General features: G+C 34.4%; 1 protein-coding gene across 1 annotated transcript; it reads right to left on the bottom strand.

Annotated features, from left to right (window-relative positions):
- Window positions 1-299: 299 nt before the first annotated feature.
- On the bottom strand, window positions 300-27291 carry LOC115230911 (dihydrolipoyllysine-residue acetyltransferase component of pyruvate dehydrogenase complex, mitochondrial). The gene is made up of 12 exons (XM_029801017.2): window positions 27072-27291; window positions 22653-22741; window positions 16307-16530; window positions 15595-15867; window positions 14123-14302; window positions 13437-13522; window positions 11980-12120; window positions 11459-11540; window positions 9997-10077; window positions 7956-8030; window positions 4790-4848; window positions 300-749 (listed from the first exon to the last, which is right to left on the bottom strand). Exons 1-12 carry the CDS (start codon window positions 27188-27190, stop codon window positions 620-622), a joined length of 1539 nt encoding a protein of 512 aa, XP_029656877.1. The 5' UTR covers window positions 27191-27291; the 3' UTR covers window positions 300-619.
- Between the last annotated feature and the right edge of the window lie 128 nt (window positions 27292-27419).

Below are 27419 nucleotides of genomic sequence, written 5' to 3'. Positions count from 1 at the left end.
GTATATATATATATATAAATATATGTATATATATACATATATATATATACAGATATATATCCATTGTATATATGATCCAGAAAAGGAACAGCATAAGGCTAAAATTAGTGGATGAAAGGAGCAAGGATAGCATGGAAGGGACAGAGTTATTGGGGTGACAACAGGAGGGTAACGATGGGCAATAGCAGTAGACAAAATAAGAGTAGGTGATGGATGACAACACAGTTACATGGAAATAAAAAATTAAGGAAATTATAAGACCCTACATTTCACAACAAAAGAATAAAATTTCAAGAATGCAATATTTCCCAATAACCAATTTATTAACTTAATTGTAGGATTTCTTTATGATGTTACTTCTCAAAAGGTCATTGTTTTTGTTTTGTTGTTTTTTTCCTTTCATGAACAAACAAAATTATAAGAAATCAGTTATATAGAAAATGATGAAAAATATACATTTTTCTGTTTGAGCTTTTCTTCAAAATGAAAACCTTGTTCTGGCCAATATTTTGGAACTCTACAAAACAAATTGGGGTAAACTCTAATGGGATGCCAGCAACATCCTAATTCCAATCCACTTTATAGTTTCTCATAATTACAATTGATAAATGGATTCTCTTTATAACATCATGGTCTCTGGTGTTTCCAAGTAACGTTTAAACTCAGCTAGCCACTGAGCACCAACAGCACCATCTACCACTCGATGATCACAACTGAGTGTAACACTCATAACACTAGCAACATTGAATCTGTAACAAATCAAAAAAAATTACATCATTTTTCAGGAATATACGACTTTAACAACAACAAAACAAATTAAGTAAAAGATATTTGTTTGAAGCAACAAGTGATGGTCTGCACTAACCAAAAAAAGTAAATAAAATATACCAAATATAATAAGGAGTCAGTTATGATATTTTGTGCAGGACCCTTTAACCCAATGACAATGATTTTTTAATTATTATTTTTATCAAGCAACTAGGTTGCATTGACAGTAATCATCTTCGCTGAGATCAACAATTAGTGCACAACAATGGTTTGGTGTATATTTACATCAACCGCTTTAAGTAGTTTATGGTGGTGATTCACTTAGTTGTCTGCACACAGCAGTGGTAATTGCACCGATTGAGGTCAGCACTCAGTGGGAGATAACGTTTTGTGTATATTTACATCAATTGCTTTAGTGCAAGTACTGTTTATTTGCCTAAACTATATCTCTGTGCAGGACACTCATGCGGTATTACTCCTGAATAAGATCACTCAACAACACAAGTCAGACAATCTCATGTATTTACAATCACATGAATTCAAAAATTGACTTTAGTGTGGTAGAATTCAAAACAGGGTACCGCACACAGTGGCAAATCAAATTGTGAACAATGGTATCTAGTTTCTTTACATTTCCCTTTTGCTTTACATACTGCGCATCTCTTTGAAGCAATTGTCGTTTTGGCAGTGGGGAGGAAACAGTTGTGGAAAATGTCCATGTCCCTTCACCATGCAGTGAGGAGAGAGTCTGTTGTGTGAATATCCAGATGTTCTGTACTTTGGCAGGTCGGATGCTTCTATCATTTCATGGAATAATGGATTCTGAAATGTCAATCCATCCCCCACACCACCAAGCATCTGCCAAATCAAATGTGAATTCACAACACACACGTCAACCATATACAAGGACAATTTTTTATACCATCTCACAAAGTTTCTCACTGATTTGTGCGTCATCGCCAGCTGATTTGAGTGATCAACCCCTACCCATCCCCGGTTTCATTATGGCATTACAGTCTGCTTCTTGTTTCCTAGAGTCCTTCATGCTTGCAGAATGCATTGTGGATAACATGCAGATGGTTTTCTTGTCATGCTACACTAGAGCAAGAATACCACTATTGGTGCATTGGTATGCTGTTTCCCCCTTTTGAAGTTTTATCTTGTGAAGATTGGGCAGCATGTTTTTCATGTGCATCCTTAGTCTCACAGGCATTAGTCCTCCTTGCCTGCAGCTGCAGGAAGAGGTCTGGACTGGAAAACCAGTTGCCCATATAAATATTGTAGCTTTTGTCAAACAAGTTTTCATTCAGTGACAGCACATCAGTTGACGCTAGAGTAGATGCTGGAAGATCCAATCTGTCCTGACCAGTGTAGATTTTACAATTCCATGTGTACCAACAGGCTCTGCCAGTTGACTGGCATACATTTTATAAACCTTGACCTCGAAGCAGGTACATTTGGTCAGGTTGTATTGTTTGAATTGGAACCTTCCTTTGAATTTCCACAAATTCTCATCTATACAAAAATGTCCTATGTGGGGACATACACTGTTCTGAAATTTTCAGTCACTTTGTCAACGATAGGACATATTTTGAGCAACCTGTCATCTTGGTTTTCTCCTGAGTTGAAATGTAGATTTTAAAGAAGCGCCAAAAATCGATCATGTGGCATCGTTTCTGGAAAGAAAGGTGTTGACATGTCTGGATCCCGATTCTAATATGGTGAAGAAGGGTTGGTTTCTTCATGATGCCCATCAGTATCAGCAGGGCAAGCAGAACTTTGATTTTGTCCCTGGTCTGACATGCTGGGGATGGTTTTCAGCATAGTCGTTCATTTCGTCCACTATATATTCGAACATTTCATCCATCAAAAACTTGTGAGAGATTTCCAATGGCAAACTTCCATGTTCAAAGTTTGCCTTTATGCCAGGCGTACCAGTAAACCCATGTCATCAGACAAAATTTTCTCTTGCTTGCCACACAACATTCTGTAGTCCAGGGTCATTCACTGCTGCCTGCCTGTACCTTTGATTCACCAGAATATCATCATCGCTATCGGAATCATCTGATTCTGAACTAGGAAAATACCCATTCTTCAAGTTATTGTCCAAACTGGAAGAAACATCTGGTGAGGTAGTGGAGCTTAGTGTAGCTTGGCACAATGACCGTAAACTCAACGAAACAGGATGCAATGATGAAGTTGACAGAGCTGGAGTGGTAGGACAAGATGACTGTAAATTTGACAAAACAGGATGTGACAACAAAGTTGACAGAGCCAGAATGGCAGGACCAGCCCATTGGGTTGTAAGTATTTACATGAAACATCTAATTGGCCTATCAGCTGGTAGGTGGACCAGTACTAACTCAGGTAACAAGTTCTAAGTCAGGAGATGTATAATTATATCAACTAATTCAAAGCATGTACATTGCATGTGTAAATTTACGTCAACTATTTAAAAAGGGTTAAAGAAATGAGAAGTGCATTTGAAGGCTGTGAATTAAGTAAATGTTAAGAAAAATGTAGTGGGGTAAAAATGTGGCAGCTGGAGTGTGACAAGTTAGAATCTTGTATGTATGCTGCTACAATACACTATAATTATTAACTGACTCACTGGTTGCCAGGAAAAAGCAAATGTCAGCGAAATTAAGCACAGATCCTTATTTTTTTACATATACACAAACACTTTACTTTAGGTGTGTGTATGAAGCTTTAGCACTGACTTATCACTGGCTCTAACTTCCTTTTAAAGCCTTCTAATACACTTCACACTCAAAATATTACAACTCATCTCTTCACATGCAAACTTATTTTACAAATTTAAAGAGAAAATAATCTGTTGTGTCTGGAGAGAGTCATTTTCTTTTTGTGCCTTCTAATATAACAAAAATGAAATAAGAAAATAATCTATTTGACTGATACTAGCTTTCAAAGATACTTACAACGGTTTACTAAAAAAATGGTTTTCCTTTGTGAATGGATTTACTTGAGATTTTTTTCCATGTTAATTAATATTAAATGAACAATTCTGATATTTACACAAACTATTGTAAAAATTACTCTCAGTAGTCTGTATATTGGAAGAAGTCTTATGTTCTACTAAGTAAACTTGAAAGCACAACAAATGCCAGTAACAAAATTCAAACAGAATTCAATTAGGTCAACAGACAAGCTATGTATATTGGTCTGTTACGATGCGTTATATTTCTAGAGAGAAACATTAGCAATGTAAATAAAGTGAGACAACTTCAATTAAGTACAAACTCTGATCTCAGAAACTTTCCTCTAGTGTACAGTTTTCATCATGCTAACATCTATTATGTACATAATTTAAGCCTATGGTAGCTCAATCTGCAAAGTATAGCAGTCAAAATCTTTCATACCACCACACAGGACACTTTGAATAATGTAGATAAAGTGACTAAATAAAAAAAAACAGGATGATCATGTCTGTTCCTGCTTTTGATCTAGATCTACTCGGTCACAGAACTGACCTTACATATCATTAGCTGGTGCATTTGTAACTGCCATGAATATTTTACAAATATTTATGTTTTGAAATAAGCTATGGAATGAAATTTATTGTTATACTTGAGGATAGTCATATTTTGCCAAATAAACACACACACTATATATATATATATTTGTTCTTAACTTCAGTTTTATTATTATTATTATAGTTTCTTTATCAAAGCAACTCTTTAGCCCACATGTCTCCTCTTGTTCTGTTTATTCTGAACAAGAAGAGATATATGGGAAAGAGAGTCACAGAAGAGTTACAAGATGTGTGAGGAAAGAGCTTCAAAGAAACTAAAATAATGCTAAAACTGAAATGAAGAACAAATATATAGTGCATATGTTTAAATGGCAAAATACGACCATCCCTAAATATAACAATATATTTCAACACATAATTTCATGTAAAGTATCTTGCAAAACAAACACACAAACATAAGAATAAAATTTATTTTATAAAAATGGCACAGATATTAAATCATGAATGTAAGATATATAAAATACATACCCTTCTTCTGAACCAGCAACAAGTCTTTCTTCTGCACCTCCAACAGCTAAAATACAAGCCTGTTTAGAAGAGAAAACTATTTTAAACTCTTGACAAAAGAAGCAAAATACATAATTTTTCTGCTATTACAAATGTAATTTTCATTCTTTTAGGTTTCAAACCTTATTTTCAGACGATAGAATACAATCACTAACAAACTGATTCCATAACAGTTTATTAATTAAATAAGATGCAATTTATAATGACACTGAAAAACCAAATGCATTTTACCTATGACTTCACCAGCACAACAAAGAGATAAGATATATTGATTTTTTTCCCCAGTTAATATCAGTTACCTTACCAAAATGAAAGAAAATTTTTTTTCTCATGACAATTCAATGAGATAGAATTTTATGTTTTAATCTATGCTAACAAGCAGTAAAAGAAAATTCAAACTGGTTTTGCTAAAAGAACATTTCCTTTTTAACATTATACTACTAACATTTATCTTTAACAGGAGTTAATATTAAATAAAATTTAACCTTATGTCTTTATATATTTTTAACTTTAGTTTCAATTTCTTTTTATAATTTATTTTAAAATAAATAATTGCATTGTCTTATGACAGGTTAAATGTACAAATTAACAGAGAAACAGATCTTAAGATACACAGAAGTAACTGACAATAGGATTTGGAATGCTCAGATGGCTTTCTAACAGTTGTTGTGAAACCTAAGTAATAAACTTCTATTAAACATAATTATAGTTAAATGTAAGCACCATAGTCAACTGCTACAAAGGTAAAGGTGACTCTTTAGATACAAATAATTACAGTGGTATCAAGTTGTTGGATCAGGTAATGAAGGTCACAGAGAGGGTCATAGCTCAACTAATTAGGGAGAGAGTTAGTTTAGATGAGATGCAGTTTGGGTTTGTGCCAAGGAAAAGCACCACTGATGCTATATTTCTGGTAAGACAGCTGCAGGAGAAATACCTAGCCAAAGATAAACCTCTGTACCTGGCTTTCATTGACATGGAGAAAGCCTTTGACAGGATCCACCCATTCCCTTATCTGGTGGTCAATGAGGAAACTAGGGATAGATGAATGGTTAGTGACGCTGTAAGGTGAGGGTTGGCAAAAGTACAGTGAAGAATTCCGGGTAGAGATAGGGGTCCACCAAGGTTCGGTCCTCAGCCCCCTCCTATTTATCATAGTCCTCCAAGCAATAACAGAGGAATTCAAGACAGGATGACCCTGGGAGCTCCTCTATGCTGATGACCTTGCTCTAATTGCTGAGTCACTATCAGAACTAGAGGAGAAGTTTCAGGTGTAGAAGCAAGGATTAGAATCGAAGGGCCTTAGAGTCAACCTGGCTTAAACCAAAGTCCTAGTAAGTAGGAAGGCAGACAAATCACAAATCCCTTCAGGTAGATGGCCCTGCTTGATCTGTAGAAAAGGCATAAGATGTACACAGTGTAAGCTATGAACACATAAGAGGTGCAGCAATAACAAAGGAAGGCTAACTGGAAAGATAGATTTTGTATGTGGCAGATGCTCAGGAGCAATAAACACTGAAAATATGCAGAGAACAACTTCTGCCACATTCCAGGGAGAAAAACTACAAGTAGTTGATAGCTTCCGTTACCTAGGTGACCAAGTCAGTAGTGGGGGTGGGTGCTCTGAAAGTGTAGCTGCTAGAATAAGAATAGCCTGGGCAAAGTTCAGAGAGCTTCTACCTCTGCTGGTGACAAAAGGGCCTCTCGCTCAGAATAAAAGGCAGACTGTATGACACATGTGTACGAAAAGCCATGCTACATGGCAGTGAAACAGGCCATGACTGCTGAGGACATGCGTAAACTTGCAAGGAATGAAGCCAGTATGCTCCACTGGATGTGTAATGTCAGTGTGCATACTGAACAGAGTGTAAATAAATGCCTTGAGAGAAAAGTTGGACCTAAGAAGCATCAGATGTGGTGTACAAGAGAGACGACTGCACTGGTATGGTCATATGGTGAGATTTGGATGAGGATAGCTGTGTGAAAAAGTGTCACACCCTAGCAGCTGAGAGAATCTGTGGAAGAGGTAGACCCAGGAAACCTGGGATGAGGTGATGAAGCACAGCCTTCGAACATTAAGCCTCACTGAGGCAATGACTAGTGACTGAGACCTTTGGAAATATGCTGTGCTAGAGAAGACCCAGCAAGCCAAGTGAGACCATAACCCGTGGCCTATGCCAATGGTGTAACCAGCCCACTTATGCATACCTTTCCTTCATTGAACACTAAACTCTGCTTGTGAAGACCTGTTGAGGCAAGTGAAATCGAAATTGAATTCGATGACAGTACCGCATGACTGGCATCTGTGCCAGTGGAGCGCTAAGAGTATCATCCGAGCGTGATCATTGCCAGGGCCACTGACTGGCTCCCGTGCAGTGGCACATATAAAACGCACCATTCAAGCATGATTGTTACCAGTGTCGCCTTACTGGCACATGAAAAACAACATTCGAGTGAGGTTGTTGCAAGTGCCGCCTGACTGGCTCCTGTGCAGGTGGCATGTAAAAACACCATTTGAGCATGACCATTGCCAGTACCGCCTGACTGGCCCTTGTGCCAGTGGCACGTAAAAGCATCCACTACACTCTTGTAGTGCTTGGCGTTAGGAAGGGCATCTAGCTGTAGAAACTCTGCCAGATCAGATTGGAGCCTGGTGCAGCCATCTGGCTCGCTAGTCCTCAGTCAAACTGTCCAACCCATGCCAGCATGAAAGCAGACATTAAATGATGATGATGATGTAAAGTAGCTAGAATAAGAATAAATTGTTGGCTACAAATACTTTAACCTTAACCTATGTAAATAACACATGGTATGAGGTCTGCACTAAGGTATGGTAGTGAAATATGAATAATGATAGAAGATTTGCACTAAATGAAAAGGAATGAGTTAAGTATAATCTTTTGGATGTGTAATGTTAGAAGAGGGAATTGAGAAGACAACACTGCATTAGGAATAAATTTGTACAGTACAGGTTAATACATGCAAAATGAAAAAGTTGTAGCTTTGGTAGAAACAAACTAAAGAAAGCTCAAGTAATTGCAGAAGGGATAATATAGGATTAAGATACTTTGTTGCTAAGTCATTTGAAGAAAATATTTTAAAATGAAAATAATCTTGAATTACTCACCTGAGGTGGATTTATTATAGCACAAAAATTCTTTACACCAAACATTCCAAGATTTGATATAGTGAATGTGCCGCCCTACATTCAGTAATTAAACAAATGAGTGAAAAGTTATAATTCATTAATATAATTTCAATTGATTTAACAAAATATTTGCAAAACATAAATTAGATGAACTCAGGACAAAATTTGCAAGAATGAAATTTGAGACATCATAGACTATTAAATTAAACAAAAGTATGGCTATCATATGACATATGGCTCTAGAACAGTGTTTCTCAACAGGTGGACATGTAAGATTTTTGGGGGTCCACGCAAGCAAAATAGTAAATTGAGTACCCACAGTAGTATTTTAAGAGTTCATGAAAAAATGTTCCCTTAGAAGTATTTATTACAAGAAACAGCAAAATTTTTGTCTCTAACATTTTACATACTTCAACCATCCTAAGTTCATGTGTGAACAGCAAAATAAAAAACTAGTTTTTAAACATCAAATGGCTATGGGGGTCCATCAGAATAAAATAGTAATCAAAGGGGTCCATATGTAAAAAATTGTTGAAAACCACTGCTCTAGAATATTAGGTAAAATGGGATTTGATGAAGGTAATTTATTTTTATAATAATTGTATTTTATTTCAGGCAAGTGAATCTGTTCTTTATTTGCACCAATTTAAGTCCTTAAACTAAAATTTATTTACTCTGGTAATTAAATTGTTAGGCAGTCAATAAATGTATATTTTAACAGCAGTTGTTATCTGAAATAATTTATAGCTTCTATGAATTCACAGGTTCAGCAGTGTTCTTAAATAAATCTTGATGTTTGCCAGCAAATATTAGGTAATATCAAGGATAGTAAAGATGAAAATTTAGATAATGATTTAACGAGATAGAAATAGAACTTTGCATTAGATTGAATAGATTGAATTTTTGGGATGGAATATCTGCTACATTCATAAACATTTTAGATTGTATAAAAAAGAGGCTATCAATACTGCACTCATTAGCACACTCCAACCAGTAGCCTGTATATACTCTGTCTTATCAATATCTCATCTAGAGTAGTTCCTACTAATTTGAACTAACAAGCTGTTTACCCACCAAATCCACTTATTTAACTTACATTTCCTTTCCTCATCCTTCATAGTTTTTACTGTGAAAAAGATTGCATGAATATTTCATCCTGGAATTGAAACTTTCTGGATGAATATTTCATCCTAAAACTGAAACTTTCTGGATTCCAAATTTTCCCTGTAAGTCTCAACCTAGAAAAGTTCGAGTTAAACATTAACTACATCAACCTTGACCTACAAAAGCTATGAGTACAACTTTGCTTTCTTCTATGATATATAAAAAAATTCTTGTATTGGTATATCTAATGAAAAACAGGGACAACATTAATTTAAGGTTGATATGTGAATTTAAGTAATACTATTTTAAGATTTTGGCAACTTGTTTTATTGAAGTTGTCACCAATTTTTTTATAGATTTTAAACACTTCAAAATGAGAGTTTTTATCTTGTAATTACAAGCATAACCTCAGTTAACTCTAGTTTTTCTAACTCAATATATTAAACATATGAAGCTCTATCATATTTGCAAGGTCAGTGGTTCTCAACCAGGGTCCATAAAAGACTTTTGTGGGTCCATGCTGCAAAATAGTAAACTGGGAATTCACAATAATATTTTAAGGGCCCCTGAAAAAATTTTGCTTTAGATGCATGTATTGATATGTATTGTATGAAACAGCTCGGTTTCTCTAACATTTTACATAGGGCAACCTACAGAAGTTAATGTGTGTAAAACAAAATATGAATTTTGAAAGAAATTTCTATAAAATTAGTTTTTAAACATTGAATGGCTATGGGGGTCCACCAGAATAAAATAGTAATCAAAGGGATCCAAAGATAAAAAATGGTTGAGAACCCCTACATAAAGAGAATCGACCAGGTAAAATAATTATAGCAATTTTAATTATCTCTAAGTCACCTAAAAGCATATTTCCAATATTCAAACAGAATTAAAAATTATTTAAACATTTCCATACCTGATATTCAGATGGTTGTAATTTACCTTCTTTGGCTTTTGCTGCCAAAGACTGTACATCTTTACTAATAGCAGAAAGACCCTAATGGAGGAAAATACAAGCGTGAAAAATGTTATAGAACACTAAATTAAAGCCCAGTCATTTTATTAATCACTATAATCATATATATTGTAATTGTTAGAGCATACAATTTTCAATACAAATAAAAGAAATGATATTTACGACTACTAGAAAACATTATTGAAAGAAATTCAAGATAAATCTCATAGGAACCATGATTGTCAATTATCATCATCATCATTTAAAATGTTTTCCATGCTGACATGGATTGGACAGTTTGATAGGAGTTGGCATGGTTTTTATGGCTGGATGTCCTTCCAACAACTTTACAGAGTGAACTGGATGCTTTTCACAATGCACCAGCACTGGCGAAGTCTGTTTTGGTATAATTTTTACAGCTGGATGCCCTTCAAAACAACAACCACTTTACAGAGTGGGCTGGGTGCACTTTACTTAGCACTGGTGAGGTCTGCTGTGGCATGCTTTTCCAAACGCCAACTGCTTTAGTGTGGACTGGATGCTTTTTACATAACACTAGCACCAGCAAGGCTACCAAGTAACTTGCAAGCCAAAGAACCTTTGAGAGGGAGGGAGTATGGGAGGAGGTGGCTGTGTGCCAGGTGATGAGAGATTACAGTATTACAAAGGAACCGAAACAGGTGTCTTGACGTAGAGGAGATATGTGGTTACCACAGTTGGAAAGAGAGCAGAAGAGAATGAGAGTGAGAGATGGTTGCAATATGCCAGGGCATACTCTCAAGATAGAGATGAGAATATGAATTGGATGGTAGAGCATTGCTAAGAGTGCATGAGTATGGAGTTCATTTGAATGTAAAGGAGGAACAGGGCAGGAAAAATACAGTAACTGGTGAAACCTGGGTATATAGAGGAGGACAACAAGATAATAATGATACAGTGGGTATGTAGTGAGGACAGGATTGGGCTGCAGGAGTGCAGAGGGAGAGATAAACATAGTGTATGAAAAAAGAAGAAATGTGAGGACGAGAAGTAGAGATGTAGTTTGGTTTGTTGTGGTAGGGTGTGTGAAAAATTTTACTACTACATGTGGGCAGAATACATAGGTGCTTCCAGAACTCAGTTTTGCTGAAGTGGATGGGTCTTCTCAAAAACCTCATGCCAGATTATTCATCATAAGAGATTCACAATTAAGAATGAAATTTCTAATGTATTTAATCTAACAAAATATATGCACATCGATTCTCTGCAAGATGGTATTTTCAATTAACTTTTTTGTAATTATCATCCTAGCTACAATGATTAGCACAGTTCTTTATGCTGTGCTGTGTTACAGAAATAACAACAGATAATTTATTGCAGCATCTTTCCCATACAACAGGTACAGGAATATTGTTTAAAGTTCATCAGTTCATAGTTCACTCACTTTTGAGTCTGCACTAGTTACAATTGGTGTGATAAGTCCATAGTCAGTTGCAACCGCTACACTAATGTCGACTGAGTGGTACCTGAGAAAAAGAAAATCATGACTATAATTTTGATATATAGATGTATTATTAAAAAGCAAAAGTATATATCATAAAGCTGACATTTATTAGCTTCATGTTAACATATTCAATGCAGAAAGCATTAAAAAGCTAAATAAATAAATATACAGTAAGTAAAAATGATACTAATGATACGAATTAAAGTCTAATATCAATTTCCAGCAAATATAGGAAATAAGACCAAACATATTGCTTTGATATATATTTTTATATTTAACTTACTCTTGGATAGATATAATTTTAACACATATGTGTGAAATAAAAAAAGAAATATTGGAAAACAAAAAAATCTAATATCCAATTAAATGAAAAGAGATTAACTTCACATAAAAAATTGTATGGCAGATGTTTATAGAACATCATGAATAAAGAAGAAATAAAAGAATGGAGAAAATCTTACTGTCTGATAATAGAATCCATCCAAGAAGAATTTGTCTCTGGAACTTTCAAGCAAGACAAAGCAGAGGCCTTAATAATAAAGTCATTAACTGACAATTTAATGTTTTGTTTGGAAAGTATTGCATTCAATTCTTTTCTCAATCTGAAAAAAAAATGCAAAAACAAAAAAGTGTAAAAATATTTACCATCAATTCCAATCATTTGTCTACTTTTCTCTTGCTTCCATTGGATATAAAAATTAATAATAGCTGCCTTTGTAAAAAAAAAAATGGTTTTTAGCTATTTTATTTCAGTTCTCAAACATTCACACACCTAATTTGATTTTTCTGTTCACATTGAAGTGATTTCGGAATTTTGGAACTGTTGTTAACATGGTATCAGTAAAAATATGTAGAGTTAAAACTTAATAATTAGCAAAAACATATTGTCAAGAAATTCTAGAGGAAAGCAGCTTGAGAAAGAAAGTATTGTTTGCTGTGAGAGAAGAAACAAACAAAAGAGTTTCTCTAGGTTACATCAACATTCAGGCAAATCATTCAAAACTCTTTCCTAAATTGCATAAAATCTCATAAAAGGTCAGCAGCAATTTTAAGATCAAAGCATCTTTTAGACTATGAGAAGGAAACTGTCTCTTCAATTGATTTTTGCTATTTTGGGAATATGGAACATAGAATTTATGTAAAAGTTAAACCAAAATATGCACACTTTGCATATTACTTTGAACTTTGAGGGTTTTGTGAGAAGTCACACTTTTCCCATGAAATAAGAAATAATTGTTATCATTAACCCTTTGGAAAAAAAATTATTTTTAAAGAAACTGAAGCATTCTAAAAAAGACACAAGGAATAATGGTCTAATTATTTAAAATTTTGTAAAAATATCAATCTCATTAAACAAAAAAAATAGTAAAATATCCTTGAAGAGATCAACTCTTCCTTCTTTCAAACACAAAAAAGAAAGTCTAATACATTGTCCAAGCAGAATACTATGAATTTACACATTCTCTTTTCAAATTTCCTTTGTAAACTATATCTAAGAAAGAATGTTAATGATAGAAGTCATTTTTATTTTTGCTGAGTTTCTTGTTGCCATGATCTTTCACGGCAAATGTAATGCTTATTAATTCACACTGTTTTCAATTAAACATGCATTATCTTGTAGCTTCAAGATTTAGATGATGTGATTGTTTATTTTTAGAAAGATAATGAAGGGTAGGTGTGAGGTGCCAGATCTGGCTGGCTTGAACATAAAACAGGTAGAAAATTTAGGCCAGATATGGCCAGCTTAAATGCTAAAGGGTTAAAATACTATCAAATATATCTAATATTAGTTATATACTAGATTCAAGTCAAAATATTAGAGAAAATGATAATGGTAGTCTTAAGCATAACTTTGTATGTGCTTTAATAATAGAAATACTTTTTTCAGTAGTTCATAAAAGAACACTGATATAATTACCTTATAACATTATCCATTTTGACATCCACAGATAAATAATAATGAGGAATAGTTTGCTTGGATTGTAACAAACGTTTTGCTATAACCTGAAAATAATAAAGAAATTATAAATGTTCTATTTAATCAAAGAAACAAAATAATATAAAATAAGTAAAAAGAAATTATAAAGTTTAGGCAGATTCAGAAATAAAGTATAATAAAGATTTCATATTTAAGCTTAAAGTTTTTTAATTGAGCATCATTTGAAATGGTTTAAAAAACAAAATGATTAGGATTTTCATAGTGTAGAGCCCCAAATATAGCATAAAACACTCTTTGGCATTGTCTCTTAAGGGACTATTTTCTAATGATTAAAATAGCCTTGTGCAATCACCAGTTTCCTTGTATCAATATCCTCACAAATCATTCTCTGTGTAATCACTTTTAAAACTCTTGATTCATTTTTACCTATAAACAATCACTGCTATCAATACCTGATCATCTACATATATTTATATATCCTCTCTCATATTACTTGAGTTAAGTTTCTAAAGCAGCAACTCAATTCTTGTTTACAATACTTGACAATTTAGAGTGATTTTAGAGATAAAAACAATACCAAAAATTCCCAAAACATTTTGTAAAAAATGCAGTCATTGTTAATGTGTATGATATGTTACAATATTTCTACATTAACTTTACTTTACCTGTCTAATGTTTGACAATGGTATATCTGTGTACTCCAATCCAGGTACAGCAACAGCTGGGGTTGCTGCAGCAGGCACGGAGACAGGTTGGGTTGCAACAGCAGGAACTGCACCAGTGCTGATGAATTTTTCAACATCTTCTGCTTGAATACGACCTTCAGGCCCAGTCCCTGTGATAGCCTATATTAGTAAAAAATAAATACATAAACACAGACATAATTAAAATAAAACCATTAATTATTTCACTGGTTTAAGTCATAGAAAGTTAGCTTTTTAATTAGGCAAAGCAGTATGATTGACTTCAAGAGAAAAATAGATTAACTGTGTCAAATATCTAATAATAACTATTAAACTAACAGAATCTTGGCTACTATGGAGAAAAATGAAAACGAATTATGCAAGAACAAAAAAGAAACATGTAAATTAACTACAAACCCAAAAGTTCAACAAAAGTATATTGTAGCTTTACCATGATGTAGGGGAATAGAGGTATCAAATTAGCTATTTCACAACTATAAGGGTGTGGAACATTACCAAAGCTTGCTTTACTAAAAAGAGCATACTAATTAGTTTCTAGTAAATGACCAAATAACAAAAAACAAAACAGAATTCCTGTTGTTGGTATCAGCACAAAAATAGTTCTTTGGATTAGTTTAGTGGCTTTGAAATAAAGACAGCATGCCAACTGAAGATAACATGAATCCTTCTGAAGAGTGATACTGTAATACATGGCTGATATTTATAGCCAATGATAGATACACTACATTCAGTCTTAAAATCAAGGAAATAATCGAGATCCTGCTAATGCATATCTTACATTAAAAACAATGCTTCTGTAAATTATTTTTACTATTGATTATTGAAGAGTTACACATATGATAGACCAGTGGACTCTGAAGTCAACTTCAATTTCTACTTGTCCAAGATATGTACTAGCATTTCCTTCTCTGCAACTCTGTGGCCTTTTGTCGTGAGATATAGTTTTCTAAGGTATGATATATTTAAAATAATTTTGGGTAGGATATTATCTGAGAACAGTACATAATTTTCAGCACCTACTAAGAAAAGATTCTTGATTGAAATAAAGCATACTGCTAGACAAATCAGACAGTAAACCATTAGTTCTTCAGGTATTAATATTTTGCAGTGAATTATAAAACTTTTAAAAAGTAGCAATTTCTAATGTATGACAATAATGTTTGTGAAATTGTAACAATTTCACAATTAAAGCATAGTTCAGTAACAAACAAGGTAAACATCGAATCTAATAAGCATGTAATTTGATATGATAGTTTAAACAGTTGGCTCAACAAATAATCAGTTCATAAAATGTAAGTTTTGATTTCAATCTTATTCAAAGATAACATCACAAAACACAATTTTATTTCATACACTCTACTTCTTAGATAATAGTTGGAATGTATGAAATAAAGTGCAAAAATAAATGTAAAAAACTAAAGAAATATTCTTACGTTTAAATCAACACCTTTCTCAAGTGCTAATGATTTTGCTAATGGTGTGGCAAACACACGACCACCTGTAGGCCTGGAGGGCGCAGCAGGAGCCCTGGCATGTGTGGTCTGTGCGGGTGCTACTGGTTTGGGTGGGGGAGGGGGTGGAGGAGGAGGTGGAGGTGCAGCAGAAGCTGGTACACTACCACCAATTACTTCATCATCTGCTGCTGTTGGTACAAAAGTTTTGAATGCCTCAATGTCAGATTCATTTTCAACAATGATGCACAACAGCTAAAAAAAAGAGACAGAAATCAGTATCATATTAACCAAGAGTAAAACAAACAAAAGAAAATTCTGTTCTTATATAGCATTCTTTTAGTATTTTGCAACAAGCAAATTAGAAATAAATCTATATAAAATTAAAACTGAATTTTAAGTTCATCCCCATTTAACAATAATTTGTAAAGTATAGCTTCAGTACTGTGACTTAATAACCTTAAGTTTTCCAAGTTAGGATATGTTAAGTATGGGAGAAGTGATGAAATGAAATTGCACAAAAATATCTTATATATACTTATTCATAGAATTAATAACTATTTTTTAAATGTTATGAATAATTCATATTGTTACATAAATAATGCATTGACCGATTATTAACAAGTGAAATACAGCACAAAGAATAATTTTACAGAATTAGATTAAGTACAGTTGTAAAAATTGTTTAAATTACTTTTCCAACTGGAATATTAGCAGATCCTGCTGCAACTAGGATCTTGGCTAAATGGCCTTCTTCAGAAGACTCAAAACCCATAGTGGCTTTATCAGTTTCAATTTCAGCCAAAAGATCTCCTTCAGATACTTTATCCCCTTCCTTCTTCTGCCATGTTACTATAGTCCCAGCTTCCATGGTTGGCGATAAAGCAGGTAAGGTAATTTTGAAATGAGCAGGTAGATCTACAACAAACAAAACACGTACACATTCAAAACTTATGAAATATTATGAAATTGTTTGTTTAGTCTTCTTGTGTTGAGAGTTCTCAAAATAAAATGTGTTTAATTTCTAATGTTGAAACCCCATTTAATAACAAAACCACTTTAAAGAAAATTTATTTGGTAAACAAAAGGTCATTGGAAAATACAAAACAAAGAAATAAGATATTACTATAAACTTGATCAGGAAATAATTTTAAATAGAATTTATAACTAAGTAAATGGCTTTTCAGTTACATCTTTAAGGGAACATTCTGGTTCCCAACTGAAACCTTTGAAGTGGAATACAAAATTACGCACACAGGCTTTTCTAAGGCAGTATCTTTTTATACTGTTATATCACTGTATCAACCAGACTATCAGATGTTGTTATACATCATTAGTCACAACATCAAGAAATATTAGGAAGGGCATCCAGCCATAGAAACACTGCCAGATCAAACTGGAGCCTGGTGCAGCCTTCTGGCTTCCCAGACCCCGGTCGAACCGTCCAACCCATGCTAGCATGGAAAGTGGACGTTAAATGATGATGATGATGATGATATATATATATATATATATATATACATGGTTCATATACAAATAAATACTCAGGGTTGGCAATTAAACATTATTAAAGTAAATTAACAACAAAAGGCCTTATGACTTTGAGACAAAATGTAACAAGATATGTCATTTTTAAGTGAAGTCAGTTGAAAGACAAGACTATACTGATAATTAAACTAATTAAACATTAATTATTGACAGTTCAGACTATGAATAAAAGAGAATATTTTACTCTTTAACATAATGCAATTATTGACACTTAATAAGCAAACAAAAATAAATGTTAGTTTAAGATCATTTTAGAAAAATTTATTTGAATTAGACTATTCAATATATTATAACTGAATAAGACAAACTATTAATAAGAATTTCATTATATCACCCTAAGATCTGTTATGATGAATAACAAATGTGATCCAACTGCAAAATTAACCATTTTGAGCCATAACTGCTGGAGTTGGACACTTAATAACAGCTGATCACCATGCTGTGGACATCTTGAATGAAACTGGTGACTATTCTGATTGCTTACCGTTAAAGACACTTAATGGAGTGCAGAAAAGATAGAGTGATATATGATACTGTCTCTCTATGTCAATGAAAAACAAGAAAGTCACAAATTGGATACTTCCAACAAAAGTAGTCATGTGAGATGTGTTACATTCACTCTGGAGCATAATAATTTCAGGCTTGTCAAAATCTTGTATACATCTAGCATGATATAGGAAAAAAAAATTTCAAACAGAATGCTTGAATCCAACAATTAAGAATGATGGTGTCAATGCTATGGTTGGGGACAGGAAGTGTGGTAAAGGGACTGGTCCTATGCATCAGAATAAAAACCTCTTGAATATTAGAGCCGATCTTTGAGATAGGGCCGAGAAAATCCAAGTGTTGTAGTGTGCCTAGCACAATCCTCAGATTTAAATCCAATGGAAAACTCATGGCAACAGGTCAGCACGAGTGTTCAGCAGAGAAAACCCAAGAAATTAAGTAAATTTTAAAATTATAGAACCAAAAGACTGGGAAGAACTTACAGATAATGTGGTCATCAAATTTCCAGAATCAATATGTTGTACACTTAAGTCCATTTTGAGAATTGACACATATATACAAGGCACCTCTTTCTAGTCATATATATTTTGAATCATGATTAAATAAACAGAAATAATGATGTTTGATCATAAGTACATAGTTGTCTTTAAATTGAGTGAGGCATGTATGTATATGCACATATATGTGTGTGTGTGTGTGGTGTGTGTGTGTGTGTGTGTGTGTGTGTGTGTGTGTGTGTGTGTGTGTGTGTGTGTGTGTGTGTGTGTGTAATAATCAAAGGGAGATATTTTTCCACAATCCTAACATGCATAAACAGTGGTTAAGAAAAGGCCAGCTTCCAGAACCTGTACCCAAACATAGGAGTTTCAAACACAAGATGATGTTCAGTACCTGGTGGAATTATGAGGGGATAATTCACTATGAGTTCATTCTGGACAGTTGAATGAACCATTGATGCCAACCTGTACTCCAAACAGATGGAGAAGATGTATGTGTTGTACGGCAAAAATACCCAAAATTGGTTAACAGAAAGTGAGCTCTTCTGCAGCAAGACAACACAAGACTTCATACCACTGGAACAACCCAGAATAAATTCTAGGAACTTGAGAGAATCAAATTGATGCCACATCCAGCATATAGTCTGAACTTAGCTCCCTTGGATATTACTTGTTCTGTTCCATGCTCGCAATGCTTAATCAACCAAGAGAGGTGAAAGCTTCAGTGAAGGAGTGCTTTGCCTTGTAGGAGAAGAACTGGTATCAGCATGTGTCAAAGAACTGGTAGAAAGGTGACTTCAGATGGTGCATCACAATGGCCTCTCCTTTGAATGCTAGGCTACTTTTGTTGTAACTTGACAAATAAAGCAAATAAGTTACCAAAATATTGCAAAATTTTTGATTCAACAAAATACTAAAACTGCCATTTCTTGAACAAGAACAGGTAATTCTTAAATGCAATTAAATAACTATGGAAATCCAATTTTTAAAAAAATTTGAAAATATAGTGTCCTATCTTTGAAAGAGTTTAAAACCAAAATATTTAGATTTCATCAGAATATTAACCTTAACTTTAGTAAAAAATATTCTGCTTTAATTTACAATAGCATTTTCTCAGTATACTCTCAAGTTTAAACAACTTCATTATAGAAAAACACTGAATACCACGACTGAGTTACAAATGAGTAAATAAATATTAAGTATTTCTATTTGTAATAATAATTCAAGAATAGGTTGAATTTCATTCTGCTATACCTCCTTTCCCAATCATTTCAATACTCTATCAGAGTTCCTCTGAAAAGGCACAAGGCTAGTTTATATCATTTAAACACAGAACCACTGAGAACAAAGTTAAGTATATCAATCATTAACCTTTTCTATACCAGTACACCTAACACTGTCTCCAGTTGTATAACAAAAAGATAGAAAATTGTTTATTTTGAAATGTTCATATTCAAATTAAAACTAATTTTTTGCAAAAACATTTTTGCATTGCTCCAAATACCTTATTAATAAAAGTAAAATTAATTATTTCATGAGAGCCTTCAAATTTTTTGAATATGTTCCAAATTAAGTGAAACACATAGGTAGTGTATTTCATTAGGAAAAGGTCAAGAAAAAATTATGATACTATAATGTATCTATATAATGACACAATTATGAATCATAATACAAGTACCGTATTATTATAATATAGACTGGTGCTATATCCGTTTTAAGATTACTGTGTTATATCAGTATATACAGAGACATGACAGAAGTAAATAGATACATCATAAAAAACCGTTTTATATTTATCATAACTTGTAAAGGTTAATATTTTTTATTAATTGATATTTTTATGTTTTAGGTTCTACAAATGACTGTTTAACTATGCCATGTACAAAAGAAGTCTTGGAACTGTCTGAATTTCAAAGAGGCCGTATTGTGGGTCATTCTGAAGGTGGACAGTGTAAAATCACAGAAAACCTTGGGATCCTGCTTTTTACAGTTAATAGAGTGCTTGTGCAATTCATCACAGAGGAGAAGGAGTCCACATCTCTTTACCCAGATCAACCAGGGTTCTCTGACAGGACCCTTCTCTTTGATAAGAGAAGGATAATCCTCACTGCAAGGCCTCTGACAGTAGAACAAATTGATGTCAGTCACAGAACAGCTGTCAGGTATCTCCACAAACTTGGTTACTATGGCAGAGTAGCAAGAAGGAAGCCACTTCTTTGACCAACCAACGTCAAATGGAGAAAAGATTGGGCCAGTGAGATGGTGGAGAGGCCACTAGCATTTTGGGACACTGTCATATTCTCTGAAGATTCCAGATTTGCTGTATTTCCTGACAGTGATCGAGTGTGGGTCTAGAGATGCTGTGATCAAGAATTCGATGTAAAAAGATTGCAGACAACAATGAAATATGGCAGCTATTCTGTGATGGTATGGGGAGCAATTTGGAGCAATGGTTGATCAGAGCTGGTGGAATGTGAGGGAAATATAAACTCAGATAAATATGTGTCCATATTGTAGAAAGGACTCCTTCCAATCTTCTCCAGTGGTGAAATGATTAAAGAAGACTTTATTTATGGAAGATGGGGCTCGTTGTCACATGGCTAAAATGACCCAAGATTTGTTGGACAAGAATGGCATTAAAAAGCTTCCATGGTGAAGCCTGTCACCAGGTATGAACCCTATTGAACACTTCAGGGACATAATGGACAGGACACTTCATAAAAAGAACAAGAAAGCATCTTCAAAGCCAGATCTTTTGAGATTATTACTTGAAACTTGGTAAGAAATCCTGCAAGAGAATATATGTCATCTGATCAGTAACATGCCTAATAGGGTCCTTGCATTGAAAAATGTAAAGGGCATGTCTACTAAATATTAAAAATTCACGTAACAGTTAATAAATAATTTGAATTTGGAAATATGCTGTGCTTGAAAAGACTCGGCAAGCCCAAGTGAGACCATAACCTCGTGGCCTATGCCAGGGATGTAACCAGCCCACTTATGTGTACCTTTCCTTCATTGGTCACTAAACTCTGCTTGCGAAAACCTGTTGAGGCAAGTGAAATCGAAATCAAATTCGATGACTGGCATCCGTGCTAATGGAGCACTAAGAATACCATACGAACGTGATCGTTGCCAGAGCAACAAACTGGCCTCCATGCTGGTGGCACGTAAAAAGCACCATTCAAGCATGATCGTTACCTGCATCGCCTTACTGGCACTTGTGCTGGTGGCACGTGAAAAAACATTCAAGCAAGGTCATCGCCAGTGCAGATCGACTGGTTCCAGTGCAGGTGGCACATAAAAAGAACCATTTGAGCATGGCTGTTGCCAGTACCGCCTGACTGGCACATAAAAGCACCCACTACACTCACGGAGTGGTTGGCGTTAGGAAGGGCATCGAGCTGTAGAAACTCTGCCAGATCAGATTGGAGTCAGGTGCAGCCATCTGGTTCGCCAGACCTCAGTCAAATCGTCCAACCCATGATAGCATGGAAAGCAGACGTTAAACAATGATGATGAATTTCAGATTTAAAGAAATTTTAATTATTATAAGGGTGTCTATTTACTTCTGTCATGTCTGTGTAAATTGTGTAAGTAAATTGGTGACATAGATGTGGTATCAGATACTTCAAGACCTAGACTTCAAATCCACTAGATACTTATTTAGGTAGTACACTTCTTTATATGTACTTCACTTCAAGTCTTAAGTACCCAATCCTATGGAAAAGTTATGATTAACTAAGAGACTAATGTTCAATTCAGAAAAAGGCCTTTCTCTCATCTGCCTATGAAATAGCCATTTATGGCTCTTGGGGATAGATATCATAAAGACTGATGAAATATCAAAGCTAGTAATCATTATTTAATTTTTCCTCCGCTAGCATTATTGTAATATATATAAAGACTGAGGCAGTATCATAACAAAGTGATATAATGTCATATAACTGGTGTTTTATTAGATGAGCCATTTCATTTTACTTAGTTTTTATACATGTAATATCTGGTAGTAGTCAAAAAGCCTACTACATGAACACAATATCTTTTGTGGTTTGTCAATAATCCCATTAAGTCTAATGGGATACATTCTGTTGTTGTGGTTTTTTTCTAGTAATATTTACTTCTTTACTGCACACAAGGGGCTAAACATGGACGGGACAAACAAGGAAGAAAAGGGATTAAGTCGATTACATCGACCCCAGTGCGTAACTGGTACTTATTTAATCGACCCCGAAAGGATGAAAGGCAAAGTTGACCTTCGCGGAATTTGAACTCAGAACGTAATGGCAGACAAAATACTGCTAAGCATTTCGCCCAGTGTGCTAATGATTCTGCCAGCTCGCCATCCTTTTTTTCTAGTAATATGATAAAGCAAAAAGCTCCCACTACAAGACAGCTAACATTGGGAGCAGGCAGCAGGAGATAAAGATACATTGTTACTTTATCAGTATTCCACACCAGTTTAGTAATTCAATTACTTTAACTTACCTGAACTATACATGCGACATGCCATGAACTGAATATTTTGAGGTATCTGAAGTGAGCCATGCCAACAAAGGGGCCTATTTTTACTAGTACTGAAATGAAAAATAAATCATTAGAACAATGAATTAATAGAATTTTTCATAATAACTTTCAAGCAACATTATCAAAATTCAGTCTGTCAAAGAAAAATATTTTTCAAGACTAACAAAATGAAATTAAACTAAAACTTGCTGATGAATTTAAGCTGTACTTTATGAAAACATGAAGCATTGATGACAGCCATGATTTATACATAACTGCTCTTAGATGAACCTTTATGCTTTTTTCTAACATCAAATAGCACTTGTCTGGATGGTAGTTGAACAGGTTGTATAAGTTTATTGTTTGTGTAGTAGGCTATGGAATTCTTACATTCTCTCAATTTCCTGCAATTCAAACTGCCTCATGGCTTCAGCAGACAAAATGGAAAAGACACTGCTCTGGAGGATAGCAAGGGAGATGCACTGAAACAGCCACTCTAACTCACAGGGCTTGTACTAGTGGATAGCCATCTCTGCCCTGATAGCAGCAAGCAGGGATGTGGTCCAGGAGCTGAGAATGCCAGAGGTCTCCGCTGCCACAGGCTCAGCCATAAACCTGTTGGCAAGTGACTGATACTTTGATAGTTTGTTTTTCTCAGTCTGACAAGTAGTGGAGCCTGAGCTGGTAGGCGAACACACTAAGTTGCTGCTGGAGAAGGTGTCACTGTATGTGGCATCCAGATGTGGAGCCTACCACTATGGAACAAGAAAATTGTCTTACCATCAGGCTTTTTACTGTCCCCTCTTTCTAGTCCCACTGGCTTAAGCTGGGAAGGGAGATTTGTGGTGTCTAGGCTATGCTTTATAATTTTGTTAAGGGAGGCATGGCGTGGAAGGCAGCCAGCACTATAATGTCATGACAATGAGTGGAGGCCAAAAAATTCCAGAGAGGATCTGCAGCAGCATTTGTGAGGTGCAAAGATCTGGAAGCCAAGCTTCAAGGAAATGCTGATGCACAGACAGTTGCTATCAAGCCGAATGCCAGTTGAGAGTGATGGCACCACAATGAGCCAGGCTATAGTGGTGGAAACATGCCAGATGGTGCTGATTAAGCCAGTGCATGAGATCCTGCTACACATGTGAGAGGACTGGATATCCACAGAAGGGAGAGGGGATGGATGTCAGTAGGATGCAGGCTGAGTTGGCTCCATATCGTGCTCCCCAACCAAAGTAGGTTCAGTTGTGTTGTAGAGAATCCTGTTGATGAGGAAATTGCAAGAGGTCACTGACAAAAGAAAAGATGGCAGGGTCAGTGAGACCAGAGACTGAAGGCTGAGGACACCATATTTGATGGGTAAGGTGACCTGTTGCTATCCAGTGTCATCGAACTAAACGTTGCATATCAAGAATTGTAAGGAAGCCAAGTTCCCTTTCCTCTATTGAAATAACTCAGTTTGTCACACATCCCCCTTAGTTTTAAATTTCTGTCCATTTCTTTCATATCTGCACTTACTTTATACTCACTTTTGTGAGCTTACCATTGTTCAAACACATAAATCATAATATTTGATAATAATATATAATTGACTATCTTTACCCAAAAATATCTTGGATAATGTAGATAACAATGACCAAATGGATGTATGATTCATTTATGAATAATAACTTCAATTCATTGCAGGTCCCATGAGGGGATGTTATTCTGCACATCTCAGTTTAGCTCAGTTTCAGGAAGATATATATCACAACTTCTGGAAAAGTTACGTGTTGATGTACTGACATCCTATCCAAAGAAAGAATCATCTCTCTTTCTCTCCTCTATTAAACAGAACTGAGGTTTAATCCCCACTCCTATGAAATCCAGACTTTTACTAAATTTTATAACATAAGTGCAAGGGCAAAAACCTTATCTTCTGTCCTATTTCCTCAATCTTTTTTTATAGATCAAAAGAAAACAAGCCAAGTGATTCCTTTAGTTTAGATTAGAATAAGAGAATAAGAAACGTCACTTTTATTATTTCAGAAGTATTTTTGTATCATAAATAGCATACCTGATAAAAAAAAATAAAAAACAAAAACATTAAAAAGATTTTTTTTCAAGTGGCTTTTAAACTTTGGGCACAAAAAATTTTTTGATTATATATTTGCTTTCTTCAGTTATTTCTACAATTTATCCCAATCACTAGCTCACATTAACCAAATGTTACTGGAGGCAATCACTGTTAATCTACCACACATGCAAATTCTGGACTGCAGCCAAAACAAGCCATCACTTAATAGTACTCCTCAACCATGTTCCCACCCTCTAGTGTACTTAGAGTGTTTGCCACCTCCGGGCCCCCACAAAAAATACATATTGCCTACAGCAAACCCAAAAGTGGTGTAGGCCCCACCCTCTAACTATACTAATGTTCCCACCATTGAATTAAGATCGACATTTCCCTTGTGTGCTCTTCTAGCTAAAACTGAGTTAGATAACTGCCACCTCACTATCACCAGTTACTGATTAATCAGAGTGGACCTGATCTTAAGCTGGCTCAAGCTCCATCAACACAAATTATGTGCATATTCTAACCTGATGACCTATAGCCAGTCATCAGAGTTTATCCATAGCAGTGCTGCCAACATAAATATGAACAACATGTAATGTCTGAAGGACATTAATGCACATGGTCCAAGTAACAAAACAGTGAATTTTGACATGATATATATAGTTGGAAATAATACTTACACAATCAAAAAAGCCCGGAAAATATGAATCTCTTTTCATGTTCACAGGCTGAATATCAATCTCATAATGCTAGCATGAGCTAGGTTTATATGGATCTCAGTTTCATTGTTGAACTGGTCAAGTTGGAAGATAAATCCAAACTCATTTAGCAGCAGGTAAACATTGTAAATCATGGGGATATAGTTCTGTTCACTTAAGTCAGCTATTATGATCTAGGCTCTGACTGTATCAGTTTTCAAGCTTAGGAATTTTAAAAGCACCCATATGATTATCCTGAAAACCAAAGTAAACTTCTTGATCACACGGTTGGAGATACATAAAATAAGCACCAGACTTAAATAAGTGATCAACTTAAAACCGTAAACATAACTGGTACCTCAGCATAGCCTCAATCCAATGACTGTAATCAGTAAAAGATTAAAGAACTTGGAAACTTGCAGCTTTCAAGGTCGAGTAGCTGGCTTAACAGTTATAAATACCAAAATTCGATGAGCCATATCACCCATCTACAATGGAAAATGACTGTAAAAATAGTTGTATTTTTAATTCATCAAAATGTAAGCAAATAAAGGGTTATTTTTTATTCATTTGAAAAATTAAAAGCGATTTTAATAAGGAAACGAAACAAGCAAAGATTAAATATCACTGATAGATTTTAATAAGGAAACGAAACAAGCAAAGATTAAATATCACTGATATCAAAATATTTTCACTCCGGCAATGGATTTGCATAAGTTATATAACATATATTGCACATGATATATATATATATAATATATATATATACACAGTATACCTATATGTGAAATTGGCATTGACAACTATCCTAAAAAGATAAGTGGAAATTGCAAAGAGCGAAGGTCATTCAAGATGACATTCCTTGATTTTTCAGAAGAAATCTTCGGAAAATAACGACTTAATTCGCAGAGCTCGTTTATTATAAAGCAACAAATACTTGAGTTACACGAAACGGAAATGTGAACTTGGTTAACTGTGAATTAAAATTGAATAGGGTGTTATAGGATTTCGACAAAATGCTTTAAAGAAACTGTGAAACGGGAATAATTATTTGTCAATGTTCACTATATTATTAAGATGCAATAAAACAAATAGACAATATTTACAGTGTGTGTTTAATTCGTTGAAACATATTTATGAGAGGAAATTCAGGAACTGATTTAAATTTTAACAGTATAAGCAGTGGAGATCAAACAGAAAAAAAAACTTATAAATTCATTACGTGTGTAAATGATACATGAAATGTTTTTCTTTTTAGTATAGCCTCAGATAAAATATTACGGCTAAAACTACTGAATATGATATACAGCAATTATTTGTTGTCTATCAGGTTGTTTCTATTGTAAGTATGACAGTATTTTTTCCTCCTTTTAGGATTTATTAGCTATATAGATAACTGATCTTGTATAAATTAAAACATTCAAGTACAAGTAGGAAATTTCTATTAAAATGGGACAAAAGAATTTTCGCGAAACGCTTATTATATATATATATATGTTTACAACTATATATATATATATATATATATATATATACGAGAAAAAATACAATCATGCTTTGGAATAATTCCCTTAACTGATAGGTCGCTGACAAGCAGACGAGTAAGGACATAAATCATAAAGTGATGAGGTACAAAACTGAAACAATACCAACCTTGATAAAACATATCGATACTTAAAATTAGCACACAAACACCTAGATGTTAATCGACGAAACCCATATTCAACAGTTGTATTGAGGATGGACCTCGCAGTGACCACCGAACGAAACATTGTGTAACAACAATCTCGGAGTCCTCGGGGCTTCGACACCCAACCAGTCAAGGTCAGCTGAAACCACACACCGCAACTCCACTCGAATCACCCACTTTCTACAAATTAATTGAAATATTATATAATATATTAAAAACTGGTTTTAAATAATTCTGATAATTTATATAGATAAATTATTTCAATATTTTAGACAAATAATTTATGTGGAAGTGAGATACGAAACAACAGA

The sequence above is a fragment of the Octopus sinensis genome, unplaced genomic scaffold, assembly GCF_006345805.1.
Source record: "Octopus sinensis unplaced genomic scaffold, ASM634580v1 Contig16755, whole genome shotgun sequence".
In the NCBI taxonomy this organism is placed as follows: Eukaryota; Metazoa; Mollusca; class Cephalopoda; order Octopoda; family Octopodidae; genus Octopus; species Octopus sinensis.
This window is presented reverse-complemented; position numbering and strand designations above follow the sequence as displayed.